Source organism: Ammospiza caudacuta, chromosome 18 (genome assembly GCF_027887145.1).
Source record: "Ammospiza caudacuta isolate bAmmCau1 chromosome 18, bAmmCau1.pri, whole genome shotgun sequence".
Classification (NCBI taxonomy): Eukaryota; Metazoa; Chordata; class Aves; order Passeriformes; family Passerellidae; genus Ammospiza; species Ammospiza caudacuta.
In genome coordinates, this window is record NC_080610.1 from 12,895,456 (window position 1) to 12,913,551 (window position 18,096).

General features: G+C 47.8%; 1 protein-coding gene across 1 annotated transcript in view; it reads right to left on the reverse strand.

The window, feature by feature from the left end:
• Positions 1-18,096, reverse strand: part of SETD1B (SET domain containing 1B, histone lysine methyltransferase) — a 43,124-nt gene that overhangs the window by 10,894 nt on the left and 14,134 nt on the right. The window contains exon 7 of the mRNA XM_058816579.1: positions 2,158-2,928. Coding sequence (XP_058672562.1) covers positions 2,158-2,928 — 771 coding nt within the window. The remainder of the gene's footprint in view (positions 1-2,157; positions 2,929-18,096) is intronic.

Sequence of the window (18,096 nt, forward strand, 5' to 3'; positions counted from 1 at the left end):
CCTGTCAGAAGGCTCCAGTCCTGGCAACACGGACATGAAAATATTTAGGTGAAACACCAAAGGGTCTACAAAATAGACACACAGCCTCAACAAATCCTTTTTCAGCAGAGCTGAGGTGTGAAGGAAGAGCAGGAATTCAGCTCTCTGCAGCTGTGGAGAGGTGGAAAAGCCAGGAGAATGTCACACATGGTGGCACATGATGTTCTGCCCAAAGCAGGGGCACTGGAGGTGACACTCACCTGCATCAGCCCAGGACACAACACCCCAAAGAGTTTCTCCTGCACACCCTACCAGAGCTCACAGGCTGAAGTGGGCTGTAATCACCAAAGAGGCAGCACAAGCTCAGCTCTCCTGCTAATTAGGGACAAGACTAATGGGAATATCAAGCAGGGAATCCAAGCAGCAGCGTTCTGTGGCCAGGATGCCTGGTTACTCCTGGCACTCTGCTTAATGCATCTTACCTAGGCTTTCAAACCTAACCCACCACTAGATCTGGGAACAAAGAAAAGCTTTGCCCTAGCTCAGGCAGAAAAGGTCCATGGAATGTGCTGCCTTCCCCAGCAACCTGCTCCCTTCACAGCTTTCACCCCACACAATTTCCACCCTGCCTGACCCAGGACACCAGATTTATCCTTGAGCCTTCCCACCCTTTTCCTAGGGCATGATGCCTCTTGGAAGTCACTCAGCTGCCAGAGCTGGAATCAATCAATCAATCAATCAATCAGCTGCCTTTGATGGAACACAGCAGCCAGAGCACTTGGGGAACTGACCTCTAGCTGCCACCAAGGAGCCCAGTAACCCCCCCTCACACATACAGACACCAGCAATGGGAAGGTACAGTTAAATATTCAGTTTAAGCTGAATATTTGTATTTTGTTTTCTGCAAAAGCAGGCAACTTCTGCCTGAGAAGGAATCTTGTCTCACTCCAATGCCAGGGGTACTCAGTCCTAGCAGAAAGCTCTGAAATCTATGAGGTTTTTCTGTACACAACAATAACACATGCCCTGGGGCAGGAAGGGTTCTGGCATCTCTGTTCCTGGACAGAGAGCACACGTGGTTTCCCATGCAGCAATTTCACATTTTCAATTACACTGCTCACATCCAACATAACCTGTGGCAAGGACTGTGGTGAGCTGCTGTGGTACAGTCAGTTTCCCTTCCCAAAATGGCTTATAAACCCCAGGTGAGGGAAGAACACCCCAAATCCAGCCATAACTTAGGATGTCAGTGAGCCTGAAGATCTACCTCAACTTGCTTCTGCTTTTTCACCACAGATGTCTGGTTTAAAACAATTTCTTGAGTGTTTCAGTTGCTGTTTTTGCAACTCTTTGCTGGATCTGTTTCCTTCATTGCCCTGGAAACTCACGGGCCGCCTCCAAGACTGTCAGCACACGCTTGCTGGCAGGAGAAAAGCTCTGAGCATTAGTCAGGAGGAAGGGACGGGGTTTCTGCTGCACGTCACGCCAGCCAGCTCTAAGCCACAGTAAATTACACTGTCACAAAGCAGCTGTTAAGAAGCAGCATGACCAACTCCTCCAGAAAGCCAAGGAGCTCTCCCAAGCACCAGATTGACACACAACTGGTTTACACAAACAGGTGGTGAGGATACTGCTCTGAAAACTGACATACTTGCAGGTTGTGGTTTGGTCTGTTATTTTTACAGTAATTCACTGCAATAGTAATTTTGAGGTTTGCATTAACCTTTCTGCAGTGTTAGGTTTTTTGGGTAGTGACAAATTTACCACACATTAGATCGCAGAGCTGCTTGCTGGCTGAGGTACACTTCAAATTGGGTGAGAAAAGGATCAGAGGATTCATGCAAAGCTGCTTTCTCAACTAATCCCTGGAACTCTTGGTGTATTTGGCCAATGTTCAGCTTTTGCTGCCTTGTACATGCACTGGGGAGGGGGCAGAACTGGAAATACCCACACATCTCATTGCACAAAGTGGGGAACACAAGACAGAGGCTTGGTGGTTTCAAACATTCCTCTTGCATCTGACTTCAGTTTTTTGGAGCTAAACTTCAGTTTCCTCTTGTACATGAAAATTTAGGGGTTTGGGTTTTTTAAAGTCAGCTCCAGACTCCCGCTGACCCCACACCCTGGCCACAAACACTAAGAACAGCTCTCCCCAGGACACAGCAAGTGAAAACTCACCTTTGCCAGACGTTCCTTCTTGTCCCACCAGTCATCAAACGCCCGGAACGCCACCACTTCGACCATCTTGCGATTCAGGTCCCTTTTCATGATGGCCTTGAGCTCCTTCACTATGACCAGGAGGACTCCATCCACCGTGGCCTTGTGGGGATCTTCCTTCTTGGGCTCGTAGCCCGGGGGAGGAACCGAGGGGTCGAACTTGGGCAGAGGCGGCCACTGCTGCCCGCGGGCGAGGGCGGCTCCCATGGAGAAGGGGCGGTAGGGAGGGAGGTTCACAAACTGCATGCGGCCCGCCATGAAGGGCGGGTACTGGTACGTGTTCTGCGCCTGCATCATGCGGCTCAGCATCTGCGTTTGCATCTGGAAGGACATGGGCATGCCGCCCCACTGGTTGCCCAGGACGCTGATCATGTCCACCTGCATGACCGGGAACATGCCGGGGTGGAAGGGGGGCAGCGGGGGCAGGATGTGGGGCGGGGGCACCCCGGGCGGGGCGGGCAGCGGCGGCGGGGGCACCGTGACCGCAGGGTGCGTGGGTGGCGGGGGCGGGGGCAGCGGAGGGGGCATGGGGAAGCCCGGCTGAGGAGGAGGAGGAGGAGGAAGAGGAGGGAATCCCGGTGGTGGCAGCGGGGGGATGGACGGGGCCATCACGGCCGTGTTGCTGACAGAGGAGTTCACCACAATGGTTTTGGCACAATCCGCGCTGGTGATGGGCGCAGGGTTGGTCTCGTCGTCAGAGATTTCCATGTCCTCCCCTGAGGAATGCTGACCCTGCCACAAAAGAGAGAGAAAAGGTGACGAGCACATTCTCTTTACATTAAATACCACAGCGCTGGGCTGCTTCAAACAAAAGCTAAGTTTAACACACATTTTAATTGGGAATGGAGAAAAGCGAGCAATGCTCTGAAAAGACAGGGCCCACTGTGCAGCTGGTGCCTATTGAAGCTTTTCTCTTCCGTGTCAGACCTCAGGAACCAGAGAGGTAAAAGCTTTCTAAAAGAGCATCAGCACCAACTGAACAAAACCCTCAGTCTATGGAGCAGGAGGAATTGCTCCCATGGTTGGTGAAATGCACACAATCCAAACATCCTTCACTGCAAGATACATTATCTCTTATTTGTATCTACTACTCCTAGGTACATTACACCATGAGTTTTTATTCCTTAGTTTTTCCATGCACAAATAATTATCCTGGTTTTCAATTATAATCCCTGGCTCGTTTGCTGTCAATTCCTAACCTCTAATTGTGGAAACACAATACCTCCTCCACAAGGCTGCTGCTACTAAAAGTTGTCTTGACTAGACCACAGCAATTCACATGGGAAAAAGAACCCCAAATCTGGTTAAATTGCTTTTAAACATCAGAGTCAAAGTCATAAAAAGCTGGGATTCAAAGACATAGCTCATGTTGTGTTTTTAGACAAAATGAATACTTTACTAAACACAAGAAACACAGACTTGTAAGAAAATGCTAAAACTGTGTCCTGCCTCTGCTGCCAAAGGGATGGAAACTGGATTAAAATAGAGGGTGCCAGCTTGCTCTGAAGTTTCAAAGCTGCCTGACTAGGTCTCGTACAAAAGAAGTCTCAGGAACTACCTCCATCCTTACATGGTCACACCTGCACTCTGTGTCCTACAGGCACTTCAGTCCTCAAGGTGTCTCCAGCACCAAGAATTCACATGCATGAGTGTCACATCCCTGATAGGAAATCCTGCTGGAAGACATATCCACAGGGTGACAGTTTATCTAGGAAACATGAATGGGGCTGATCTCTGACTAGAGTGATGACAGCACACAGGACAGGTCCCTGTAACCTCCAAACAAGTGTCTCACATTGCTGATGTCAGTGAAGAACCCCCCATGTTCCCCAGCCCAGGGCACAGCAGGGATGCTGCTCCCAGCCAGAGCCCTCCTGCTGCCCTGGAGCCAGCAATCTCCATCAAGTGCCTCTCTCTGGCACAATCCTGGCAAGAGTTTTGGAACCTGCTGGCTGTTATCAGCCAAATTTGACTGTAGATCTCAAAGATATTTATTGTTTGCTCCACACTTCGTGCCAGCAGGTGCCTCTTCTGTCTGCTCTCCCAACAGTCTCCCCAGTGTGAAAGGAAAGAGCAGTATCAGACACTGGAGAACCTGGAAGTTCTGGGAAGAGCTGCTGAGGAGCAGACTTTGTTGGCAGTTTTCACATTGAAGCCGCTGTGATTTGATTCTTAACCTGTGAATTTCTCACTGGCGTGTGCAAACAAAAGCAGGAGCAGCTGAGTTGACTCTGCTACAAACTGTCACTGTGTGAAACTGAGCAACCACAACTATCCAAATCACTCCAAATGTTTCCCGTTTATCAAAGGTCATCTCCGCTACAGCAGCCACCACCAGAGAGCAGGCTGAGCACGAGGCTTGCAGCAGCAGCTGTGCAAATCCTCCAGCCCTGGCACCTCCCCTCGCCCTGGCTTCCCTGCATTCCTGCGCTGCAGCACCAGCTCAGCGCCTCCCGCAGCTCCTGGGTCACCCCCGAAAACCACTCAGAACTTTAGTGCCCAAACTGCCCAGCAAGGAGACACCATTCACCTGGCAAACCCTGAGCAAGAGCTACTGACCCCTGGTAATGGTGATGGAGAGGGGACTTCCCTGTAGCCACGGAGTCACTTTAGTGCATCTGTGCATGCAGGGAGGACTCTGAGGGCTGTTTGTAAACCCTAAACTGAACAGCTAAAACAGAAGTAGAGATGATAACCCATTGCACCCAAGTCCTTCCAAAGGCCAGTAGTATCATGCCCTTGAGCTGCCCACATCTGGCTCACACTTGTCACCCTGCGTCCTCTCCCCAGCTGCTCTATTGCGGTCACGTCCCACGCCGAGGATGGAGGGGAATAAAAGGACATTCTGCACTTTCAACCACTGCAGCTCCAGTGAAAGGAGCAGATGAAGAGCAAAAGGGATGGCTGTGGCAGGTGTAAACAAGATTCCTGTGAAACAGACCCTGGTTTTCAGTAAGTGAACACAAAAGGCCCTGTTTAAAAGCACTGGCTCCAATTGCAAACGCTGGATGATGCTAAAGGTTGGCTCATGATAGAAAGCCAGGAGTGCTCAGGCTACCAAAGACAGACAAAATCAGCTCCAACTTCACATTCATCTCATCTGATGGGATATGGAGAAAAGTCACCCCATGAGGCCTCAGGGGAGACCAACACTGAGCAGTGTCAAGCCACAGATTCTCCCCAGTGCCTCCTGCAGGACCTTGCACCCTCCCAACCTCCCCCCCTGGAGCACCAGCAGCCCCCAGCCTGTCCCACCACACCAGATTTGTGCTCCTGCCCATCACCCAGAGCCCACTGCCATCCACACCAGCCTCTCATCAGCCTCAGTACCCATGACTGGACCTGGTAAATGGGATTTCCCTCTTGAAGGAAACATCACATAGAAAAAGCCAGTCCTGAACTTGCAGAGAGGAGGCAGGACGAGCAGGATTCCATGCTTGAGGGCACAGAGCTTCCTTCATCCATACATGCCTTAATTTTTACTTAAGCTGAAATGAGAATTGCTAAAGCAATAACCAGTGTTTGAAAGATTGAAATATTTTTCTTTTTTTTCCACTTCTGGTGCTCAGATGGGTCTACAGGAAGCAACAACAGATTCCCTGCTTCCTCCAATGCTGGGCTTCAACTCACCTCCACCTGCACAGTGCAGTCTGTGCTCCAGTTCTATCCCAGGCAAGATGGATAGGGAGAGAGAAGGACATTAAATGGCAGGGAGAAAAGGATCAGAAAAGGCACAGGGGGTAGGGGGAAAAGAATCACAAGGTTAGGAAAGAGGTCAAACCAAAAGATCATCTACAAGGAATTCTTCTTTAAAGAAAGTTGAGAGTAACGAATATTTAAAGCGGATTACTTTCCTGTAACTGTTCATATCTAAGGGGGAAAAAGGCAGGCACCAAGTGAAAGAGATCAAGGTACAGATAGAAAAAGCAAGGGGAGACATAGAAAGATCTTCTGTTATTTGAATTTCTTTTCATTCACCTGTCTGAACCTGGATTTACTATGGCTGCTACCAAATACCTCTCAGGGTAGAGCTGAAAAACACCTGTGCTGTCCTCTCAAAGAAATGGCCTTCTAGCTGGCCTCCCTCTTTGCTCTCACAAGCAGAAAAAAGTGAGCTGATAAATGACATACATACTGCTATGAGAATGTCACAGCCATCATTGTAAAAAAAAAAACCTGTGTCAATCAGTCCCAGAGTTCACCTGTCTGTTCCTGAGGTCATCTGCTACAATGCCACCAGAAAATCTCTCTTCAGCCCACTGAGAGAAATGCCATTTCCAGCTAAATTAATTTGTGCTGCCATCTTTACTTTGGATTAATTAAATTAAGAGTTAGCAAAACAGGTATTTAATTATACGCATGACACATTTTTCCAAGGGTTCCTTAATGATGCAAATTTGTTGGGAGAGATTCATGTCAGCGTAACTGGTTATAAATGGCCTCATTCACTGTTCACCCAAAATGTTAATTGCCACCTTTAACACCAGCAGAGTGTGCAGAGACTCTTAAGTGAAGTGAGGGAACATCCTGGGATGCCACTCCATCAGCTGGAATAGTGACAGGGTAGAGCCACTGGCTACAGGGCATTGATCCCACCTCAGAGCCATACCCAGCGTTTTGCAGGCAAATGTTAATTCCTCCAGAGATAAGAAACTACATCCCAATATCTGCATGCAGCCCTGGCAGCTTCCAGCAGTGAGGAGCTGCTCCATCCCCTGACCCAGAGGAGCACTGACACAGTGGCAGTGATTGGGACCTTCACGTTGTTCAGAACCTTCCTTTTACAGGCAGAGAAACTTCCATTTCCTTCTAAAAGGCCATCTGATAAAAGAATTTACTCAGAATTTCAGAACACTTATTAAACACCATCAGCTTACAGCTCATTTCACTGAAACAGTCTGCTGGGTACCAAGTTATATTTGAGGTAGGGAACTGTGCCACTGAACATAGCAACTGCTCTGGCATTACCTGGCTGAGCTCTGGTGCATCAAAATAATGAAATGCAGGATCGATGGCATTCAGCACAGTACAAGGGCATTAGCCTTCATGGTTTTCAATAAAGCTAGAACTTTAAAGAAGAAGGGACTCTTGGACAAAAAAGTTTTCCTAACCTGATTAAACAGTCATCACTTGGTTTTGGATTATGTCCAAGCAAGCATTGAAAAAAATTCACAAGTGATCATCTCACACTTCATCCTTACAAAAAAGCGGGGAAAGAAAAGCCTTCCGAGGTGAGGAGGAGAGGACAACTGACTGAAGAGGGTCACACACCAAGTCACTAACAGAGTCAAGAACAGACTCCCGGGTCCCTCTGACCTCCTACATCCCAACTCCAGCTGGCTCCCCACGCTGGGCTCACACCAGGCTCCTCACTGCCTGTGCTCTGTGTTTGACAAGGGAAACAGCCATGATCCCTGGGTGAGACCAGCTCAAGTTCTCTAAAACACAATTCTCTTCCCAGACTCCTTCAGCAGAGCACATTAAATAGAATGAGAGATTTCAAACCTGCCACATTTCTTATGCCACCATCCAGAACAAAAACGAAGCCTGAGGTCACCAACCAGACACCTGCAACTCCTCCTCCAAGACCACTTCACTGAAAAACTCCTTTCAAGCTTGGCCCAGAGAATCCCACCATTCACTCTGCTAACAGAGTAAATACCAAATACCTCTTGTAGCCCAAAAATTGCAAACCCAGCAAGGGCTCCAGAGAGTATTGTTTTGTTCATTTGTAATCTGCTTTTAGCTTGCAGGCTCCCTGTTCTGGGCAGAGCACACAAGGAGGAGCCCTCAATGACATGGTGACATGGCAGAGGGACTGCTGAGCACTCACACCTCGCCCTGTCAGGCGTGAACAAGGCAGACTGGGCACCTCATTTACAAGGCACACAAGTATTTTTACTTTGCTAACCATAATTACAGCCCTGCCTCGGGAAGAACATGCTCAAGGGCGGTGCTTCACTGGCACACATGCAGCACAGGAGGGCAGAGCCACTCCAGGTGGTTTGCCAGCAGTCCAGCAGCAAAAACATAGAGCAAACTGCTGCCTGCACCTTCCTGGGTGAGCTTTCCAGCCTGGCCAGGTCACTGTGCTGCCCTGAGTGCCTGTGGTGGCTCGTGGTGGCCAGCCCACCACCTCTGCAGCCTGGACTGAAGCTGGATGAGGTTGCTGCCTCCTCCCCGTGGGTTAGTCAGGTCTTTCAACCTCCTCTGGGCAGCTGGGAGAGCTCCTGTCCTCCTGCTGCAGTCAGAGCCCACAAGGGCAACCACAGCAGCTCCTAATTGGAACAGCTTTCTGGTGTTTGCACTGTAATAAAATGCCCAGCTGGGTAATTGGCAAATGGAAATATTTACATATTACAAATCAGTGATTATAAAATACCTCCAGCAACATGTGATCCTATCTCTAGTAAAGAAGACTGCAAGGTTTTTATATAGTTATATATTTATACAGCATTTCATAAATGAACTTACAGGCAAAGGCTACAAACACACAGATCAGAGTGATGGACTCAATGCTGTGTCCCACAAAAAGGGGCACCAAAAAGGCCCTAACAGAGCAGGGATTTCTCACAGAAGGAGAGACACTCCTTGGATGTTTCAGTTTCTCTAGTACCAATTGCCAAAGTACCTCTCACTACCTGAAAGGAGAATTCAAGCTCTCTCTGATGACAATATCCCACCTAACACACACACTCTGTGTTGGCTCAGGTTTGCTTTTGGTCTGACACTTACTTGCAGCACTTCTTTGGCACAGGCAATGCTCCCCACACCTACAGGGCTGCCCAACAAGTAAAACAAGTGACAATAATATCCAAGTGCTCATTGTAAACAAACAGCACTGCAAACACCAGCCCAATTTACGCCTCTTACTTTCCTTCCTAAGGCCAGGAGGGAACTTTGAGTTGGTATCTCAAACCACAGAAGGATAGAGGGAGAATTCCCTGGAAGACCCTGCTGGTCCCAGAAGAGGGGGATAGGGATCTTGTGTCTTGGGTCTCACAATGTGCTCCATCAGGTGCTGCTCCCATCCTGCGCATGGGGAGATGCCACAAGTAGGGATTTGGAAGGATGAGGATGACAGCTCAACTGGGCTGTCAGTGTGGGGCAGGAAGGGCTTTTGAGAAGAGAAGGCACATGGGGCTAATGCTTACAAAGGGAAAAGGTCTCCTCACTCACGTCCAGTATTTCCTGACACCAGGAACAGAAGTAAATTGACTTGTTTTAAGGACAGCAGGAGAGCTGGACAGCTGCCCAACAGCCCAGGCCATCATCAGAAAATCTAGTGAATCAAGATGACAAAACAAGCCAAAATGACTCCTGTAGGATGGACAGCAGTGCCAAAGAGCAATGCAGCCTCATGCAGATCCACACCACACTTCCTGCAGGCCTTCACATGCACTGAGCAGCTGAAATGGGGCTTGACACTTCAGGCCCTGTTTCAGACTCCAGAGGGGATCATCCTGTCTCCCTGCAGGACAGTGGAATAACATCAACATCTCCATGGAAAGGAACTGAGCAGTAGCTTAAATCAGTATTTCCCAAAGCAAAGCCCTTGATGTGACACAGGGCATGAAATGGTCCACACAAATCCCTATCAAAAATAGGAGAAAATTAATGCAGTGATTGAACAGGACTAACAGAACAGGTACTGACTGTACCTAGGATCTCCAGTGGCTGTAGGAAATGATGCACAGATTCTTCCTTCCAGAAGTCAAAATAGATCCTGGAGTAAGAAACACCCACCTAGGCAGCTGCTAGGCATTGCCACAAGGCTAAGAACTTCTTTCATTCAGCAAGTGGTGCAGGGAAGGACAGACAATTCTAGGTGAAGCAAGAAGAAGGAGATGGGAAGCCCATGTGGAACAGTCTGAGGTAAACAGATCTTTACTGATCCAGAAAAACTTGAGGAATGTGATCCCAAGGGGAGAACACTAAATCATCATTCAGTACTTTCAAAAACCCATTCTCTTGAGTTTTTGAACAGTCCAGTCTTCAATGTGGATTTCAAGAACCCACTGCAAGAGCTTCCTAGGACAGAAATCTCAGAGCCAGGAATTAAACCAGTGGGAAAACAACTGCCTGACCTGCCTCAGCAGAAATCCTGAAGAGATGAAGTAGCAAAGAGAGCTAGGCTGAGGGGGTAGCTCTGTTTGTTAGTAAGCCATCCACAAAGAGGATGGCTTCATTCAGGTCTTCCTCCCTCCCAAGAGGAGAAGGCTCCAAACTGCAAACCCCATGGCATATGATGTGGTTACTGTCAGCAAGACCATTGAAGAAGGGACATTTGGAGCAGCCAGACACCACCTCTGGGCTTCCCATGCACCACAGACTCTCTGGGGTCTGCAGGGAGAGGCCAACATCACATCCCTGGGGTCCCCATTCAGCAATGCTGACACTGGAAACTTCCAGACACCCAGATCTGAGCAGAGACCGACACGAACACCCAACTGGGCAGGTCACAAAACCCAGTGAGAGTGTGAGAGGGGAGCCCCTGGCCCCAGCCCAGCCCAGGGCAGCCTGTGAGTGCCCCATGAGAGGCTGGCCTCCTGCATTATGTGCACAAATCGGAACTGGCAGGGTGATGTGTGCCAATTCAGGGCCAGCGTCATGTGGCCACGGCGTTTTTCATCACATATGAAACACCCTAAAATTGGATTTACCATCTCATGGAACCATGGCCTCTTCCCTCAAGTCTTAAGTAGATCTTATTAAGGAGGGGGAAAAAAGGGTTTCTTTATTGGGGGGAGGAGGTAGGGAAAGGAAGGAGGAAAAGAGAGGGGTGTTAACATTGGGAAGCCATGTAACAAGGCAGGCAGCAATGGTTGTTCTGGTTTCCCTATTTTAGATGGGGGGAAGGGACAGCTGAAGAGCTATTTGCAATCTAACTTCAAAGGCTTTAGTCGGCTGGGAGGCTAAGTCATGCATAAAAGGATGGTAGAGTGGCAAGAAAATACCCCCTGCAGATAAATTAGTCAGGGAATGTTCTCTGCTTTTCCCAAAGACTTTCATACAGCCTGACTGGCTTCACCCAGGTAAAGCCCTTTTCAGACCCCAGGTTCAGTGATGCAGAGTTCTGGGAACTAACCAGCCAAATACAACAGAAGAACTGAACAGTCTCTCTGAAAACTGAATGGCACTGGTACACTTGCAATGGGCTCCTGTCATTTTCTGGCACCTCAGCTATTATTTCATTCTAAGGTCTGTCCACCCACAAAAGATGCAGAGCTCAAGGCAGCATCCCCTTCTCTACAGATGCAAAGAAAAGCAAGGAATTCAGAAGAAATCACACTGTACAGAGAGAACTCAATTCCCAAAGCATTCTGTAACTCTTGCTCTTCATACTGGCGTGCAGAAATGCACCCACATTTCTACAGAAAGTACTTTGCCATCAAAGATAAAGGGAACTGGCAACATTAGAGCAGAGTCCACCTATAAGCAAAAAAAACCACCCTGCAATAACTGCGTGTGCAGAGTACACAGATCCCCCTCAGTTCAGTGCCAGGCAGGAGCTCACGTGCCAGCCCCTGACCTCACCCTCACACTTAAACCTTAGGTCAAATGGAACCATGAATTCAGATCTTGCTACCAAGAAGGAGATAAGGAAGGAGATAGGCATGGAAAACAGTCTAGCTCCCCAGGTGATAGCAGCATGTTGAAGAATAGGTTGTACACATGTTTAAACAGTTCTAATCAGCACAACTAGGCCAGTGTGATACTCCTCCCCTTTCACACAGTACTACAGTCACTGTACTCCTGAGTATCTGAAATCATGTGGCTACCACAGTTATGGCAGCATTGCCAGTGCCCTGTTCAGTGCCCTCTGCATTTCAGGGTTAGTACCAACAGTGGTTTCATTTGCAAGACCTGGATGTCCCAACATGATCTGTGCAACACTGAGTCCCCTCAGAAGGGAGGGCAGAAATGAAGGAATTTTGGGTCTTGAAGAAGAATGGGCAAAAGAAAAGAGTTTTTGTTAGATTATTCATCAGTCTCATCCTTTAAAGCTCTCCTGCTCACTCCCACCTGCCCTCCACACCACTCTGTTCTAGCCCAGCACCAGCTATTTGAAAAGAAATATGCATGATAGAGGGAACACTGTTAATAAGGTCTTTAGGACCTTGTTATCATCCTAACTGCAGTCATGGTGGCTGCATGGTGTGGTTTCAAAAAACGAAACCTGTGGGTTTCTGTTCTGGACACAGCCACCACCACCCAGACAGGAAAACAGGGCATCTGCTGCATTTCTGAACTCCCAGAAAAACTGCTGCAGAGAAGATGGCTCAGCCAGCCTGCAGGACCTTGACAGACAAAAAGCATTTACCCACTCTGGCCAAAGCCCCCACTGGAGGTGGCACACATGCTCTGGGTGTGCTGGGACACAGGCTGGAGCAGCCCCAGGGAATGGGAGGCTCAGGAGACACAAACCCTCCCTGCCTGGGAGTCCTTCACAGCAGGGACCAAAGCCATGAGTGGCACCCTAATGAGCTTAGCAGCTCCTCATTTTCTGAGCATTACAACACAAACCTGACAAGTCCTTCCCAGCAAAGCAGTAGATGCATTAAAACCCTGCTAGACCACAGGAGATGCTTCACTCTGAGGAGCCTATTTCCAGCAGCTGAGTAATGTTCTTCCTTAAAAGTAAGGGTGAGGGCAGCAAGAAACTGTTCCCCTTTGGTAACATTTCTCTTCTCTCTGGAGGCAGCTTGAATTTTTCACTGCTTTATTTCCTGCTTAGATTTTTCTTCTCTTGCTGTACTCGGATTTAGCTAAGTGCATGCAGTTAGAGAGAATAGAATCAGGCGCATCAATTGAGGAATGTAACATATTAATTAAAACAATAAAAATCTTTTTCTAAGACAAAGAGCACAAAATACCTCCAAGTTGTCCTTTTTCAAAGCCTGCTCAATGAGGGAAATGCAACTTTTCCCCCCTATCACTCTGTTTGGGTGACAAAAACATAATCCTAGTGGCTGCCAACTGCTGACTGATCCCTTAACAAAAATAATCCCTGTGCAGGACATAACATTTCTCATGACCTTCAAGAAGACACTAAACTTTTACTATCAAACTATCCTCACCATATGCAAAATAAATTGTAAAACCACAAGTGTTCTAAAGCACCAGAGTGGAAATACCCACAGCTGAGCTGTGCTCCCACTGCCATTTGTGCAGGCATAAAATATGCAAAAAAGAGAGAAGAGGTAAAGTGTGCTGATCCCCCACCTGTCCCCTAATTAGCAGGCAGGAGGTTTAAACAAACACATGAAAACACTTTTCACTTGGAACAAAACTCAGCTGTGCACTGTTCTGTCACAGGATAGTGCCCAGGCTCAGGATGCAGATGGGGTGAATAATGGATTAGATGTTTGTGGAAGAAGGTCCAGCAGCAGCTCCTGAGCTGAGCATTGCCAATCTGCTGCTCAGGAGGGACCCAGGGAGCTGCTGAGAGGCTGCTGCAAGGCACCCACTGCAGACCCAAAGGAAATAACCCCCAACAACACTGACAAGGAAAGGTAAAGATGTGCCTTCTCCTTGCTTACTCATGAGTCAGTCTGAGGTCTCTCCTGCTCTCTCCTGCAGCAGAGCTGCAATCAAGCTCTTCCACAGGTGACTGCTCAAGTGAAGGGCAGAGTGTCCATGGCAGAGCCAGCACCAGGTGATCCATGTTCTGCTCCTCAGACCCATCACTCCAGCTCTCAGGCTCTCCTGGGCCTCCTCATGTTGGTGACACTTTCTTTACTCATTTCTTTACTCCCTGCTTTAAAGAGCTTTGCTAAAGTGCTCGAGGTGAGTGAAGCCCTGCAGAACTCACAGCAGCACAGCATCAGCACAGCCCATTCCTGAGCAGACACAGCTAAACCCCTCTCTATCACACAGCTCTTTATTGGTATTTTTAAAGCAGCATTGGTTCAGACTGGTTCATTAGTTTGAAGTTATATACAAAGCCTTAAAAAGCCAGGTTACTTATTTAAAGAGTTTTGTGAAATAGTTGTGAGAAAGGCACAAAAGCAGGCAAGCACAGCTCTGTGCTCATGCATTCCATGCCCTGATCCAGTGGCCAGCTGCAAGGCATGGGCATCTTTTTATTTTTTAAGCAGTTCTGCAGGAACAGCTGCTGTGGTGGTTTGCAGCTCACCATTTATTACTTAGCACCGTTTGGCCTCAGCACCTTTTGAAGCACCAGAGCTGCACAGTGGTCATTATATCACCAACCACCATCAATACATCTCACTGAACACAGTCCTGAAGCTGTGCCTCACTAACACAACTGCTCCATGCAATGTTCTTGATACCACAGCTCAGTTAAAATAGCAAAAATACTGCAAAAACTGACCCTCCTCTGACTGCAGCACGTGTGCCCCAGCAACAACCCAAGACGAAGTCATGCAACAAGACTTGCTCAAGCTGAAGCCTGAACATCCAACCCAGGAGGGTTCACAGCTCACTGCTGGTGCCTGGCAGCCAGGCTGGGTGCCCCAGCATGATGCCAGCTCCCAGGGAATTTAAAAGCAACCCCAGCATCAGGACACCATCCTCCATCAGGGCTGCCCCTTGCCACCAAACCCTCACCACCGACCTGCAACACACCTCAGCTTTGCAAACCCATCTGCTGCTACCACTTTTCTGAGGTAATTTGGGAGATACATCCCACCTGACACTATATTAACAAGCAAATAAATTTGTTGAGATTCCCTTGTCAAAATTAATCCCTTCACACACATCTCCATGGCATACATTCCAGTGGTAGATTGCCCTTAATGTATTACTACAATTTGAATAATTTCATGCAGTATGAAGGATTTTCATATTTTCCAAGTATACCTTTTTCCTGACAATAGCAAAATGCTTGTAGCACCATGATAACAGTTGCTCACATTTATCTACATCCTTCAAAGACAATATTTCAATTATCTGCACTGGAAACTCTCAGCCACATCTGCCGACCAAAATGCCACATTTGGCAACTGCTTAGCAACAAGGACAGGAAACAGTCCCCAGAGCCATGTGCCAACATCACACCAGCTCCTGCTTCCACCAAACAACACTGCCATCACCTCAAATAAGTGTATTTTGTTCTGCCTGGGATACACAAGGCACCAGAAATAACAAGCTCCTTTGGGAAAAGGGAAATCTGGAAAAAAGCTGCCTGCTTCAGCAATCCCTCCCCAGGCTCCACAGGGAATGTCTCCCTGGTGTGTGCAACACATGTTGATCCTGCACCACAGGAGAAGGACAGGCTGCCTGGACATAACATTAAAACTATGTCTGCTCACTGCCAAGCACAGTTCTTGTGGAAAAAATCTGGATGTCAGAGAGTAACTCCCACCCCACATCACCCACAAAACCAGCAGACATCAGAATCCTTGATCAGGACAGCACAAAGGCCCAGGAAAAAAAAAATCTCATCCATCCTTAATCTTACCCACCCTGCACCATACTCAGCCCTCCTCTTCCTCAGGCTCTGTGCCATTGCACTCAGTGGCACAGGGAATCTGGGCAGCAGTGAGCCTGAGAACATCCCACCTTGAATGCTTGAAGGTGCAGGCAAGGAGGTGAGACAGGGAGGACTCGACCTTGGCAAGACCATCTTTGTTTCTCCTCCTCTTCCTCCCCTCCATTTCTCAGAGCCTTTTTCCTAACTATGTCCCTGACTTGCTGCCTGATACTGAGAGAGATGGGGCAAAATGCAGGCGAGCTGGTCAAAGGTGTGTGGTAATTGCACTTAGCACACTGTTATCAACTCCACAGAAACACACAGTCCAAACATAGCCCTTTGGAGCAGCCAGCAACTCCAAACCCTCCAAAAGGAGCCAAAGTTGAGGGAAAGCTGCAAGGTGGGCTCCAGGTGTTCCCTCTGCAGGCTCGGTGCCAAGCAGAGCCCGGGCAGTTTCGGTTCTGGCGCTGCCTCCGTGCTCGGCCACCGCCGGAGCCCAAGCCACCAACAACTTCCTCTGCTCAAACTGCTCCTGGAGAAACACCCCTGCAGCAGCCAGAGGAGCAAACCTCTTCCAGCCCAGAGAGAAATGAGAAACCTCAATCTGCTGCCTTGCTATTTCCACTCCATGAGGCCTGTCTGCACTGTTGGAAATGTGTGAAAGCAGATGCTGACCTTATTTTAGCACTATGCAAATAAAAAAACATTTTTAACTTTTTTTTTCCCTTACCATTTTCTTTCTTCTTTGTTTTTTTAAATATTTTGTTTTTAGGAGCACAAAATGTGAACAGTCTTTTTGTCATGATGAATGGGCATTTCCAAAAGCAAGCACTGCACTTTCATAACAAATCCTGAGACAGCAATAACACGTCTGGGTCAAAGGAGCCCTCGTGGGCAGGTATGTGATGCACAGACTTAACGATCTCACAAGTTTCATTTTGAGTTCTGCCCCATCTTCACTAGGTACAAACAAGTGCCCCAAACTGAAAATTAAAATTAACAGAAGGGGGGTGGCAAAGTCATGGGCCTCAAAATTGATGCAGTATGGAAAAAACATTCTACTGATGAACTGTATCTATTTAGAGGACTCCAGGAAAGGCACCAGCCAGCAGAAATTTGAATAAGAGCTCAGTGTCTGCTCAGTGCTCTGTGTCAGACACAGACACATATAGAACACAGCGGCTGCTCCGGCATCTTCACAACCAGACCCAGAAATTAGTGCTGTTCTGGTGGCTGCCAGCACAATATGTTAACAGCAATTATTTTCTCAATATTTCTACTGATTACCTAACACACTGGCACGTTTTCTCAGTGTCACTGCATGTTGCAACACACGCCGCCATCCAGTAACTTGTCTGCATTCCCTTGGTCACTTTTCACAGGCATCAGATGCGAAACGCAACTGGAATGATAATGGGTTGGAGAAACTGTGAGGAAAATGTGTCACTTCAGTGTGAGGCTTCACAGCCTGCATTTATGACATCTGAACATTCAATATCGTCACTGCTAAATCCTGAGGGCTCTAAAGAATAGGAAGAGCTCTGCAAGCAGCAAAAGGAAGATGGTCAGTGGCTCTCTAGCTGTGGATGGTCTGCAGAGCCCAGATTTGAAGATATTATTCCACCATAAGTTGTGTGCTATGGTTAAACACTAATTTGGAGCTAACTTTGCAGTGCAGAGGCATCTACAGATTATACAAACACAAAATAAGCAATGCTCTACCTATTTACAAGCAGTTCAAGTATACACAGTCACTCTGCCAGGAACTGAAAATTTACAGAAAGTCACTGGTGGAGAAACAGAACAAACTGAGCCTGTGATGAGAGTATTGTCAGTAACAGTGATTTATAAAAAGGAATGGCAATGTCAATTCTATCAGGTATGCAAAATAAAAAAGCCTCAAAGCCTTGGCCCGGTGTGAGAGCAAAAGAACCACTCAGCCTCCCAACCACAGCCTGCTTTCTATTTTTCAGTTACACTCCACAGCATTTCACCATTTCCAGCTCTGTTATCAACCAGAGACACGTTCTCTCACTCTACTGGAGCTTCTTGCTATCCAAATAAACCAAACCACAAACAGTCAAATATTTTTCCATTCAGGTTTCCTTCCCCCCACAAGCATACATGCATGAGGGGTGTATCATCAGGAATGCCAGGTGGATCCTATGCAACACTGCTCTGAAAAAGTGATGGTAAAAACTGACACTGGGCTTGTTACCTCTTGCTCCTTCCTCTACTGAACATTTGTCTGGTCAAGCTCTCTGCTCTGCTAACCACTCTGCAAGCACTCCAAGAATCACATCAGAGCCAAATACAAAAAGTCAAAAGTGAAATACAACTTAGCAAAAATGAACAGACTCCTCTGCTTCATATAAATTTTTGCAGGAGCAGCAGGTTGTCATGTGGTAAATGAATCAGTGTACAAGAAAGCAATCCCTGCCTGTGGTCTTCCAGCATCAATT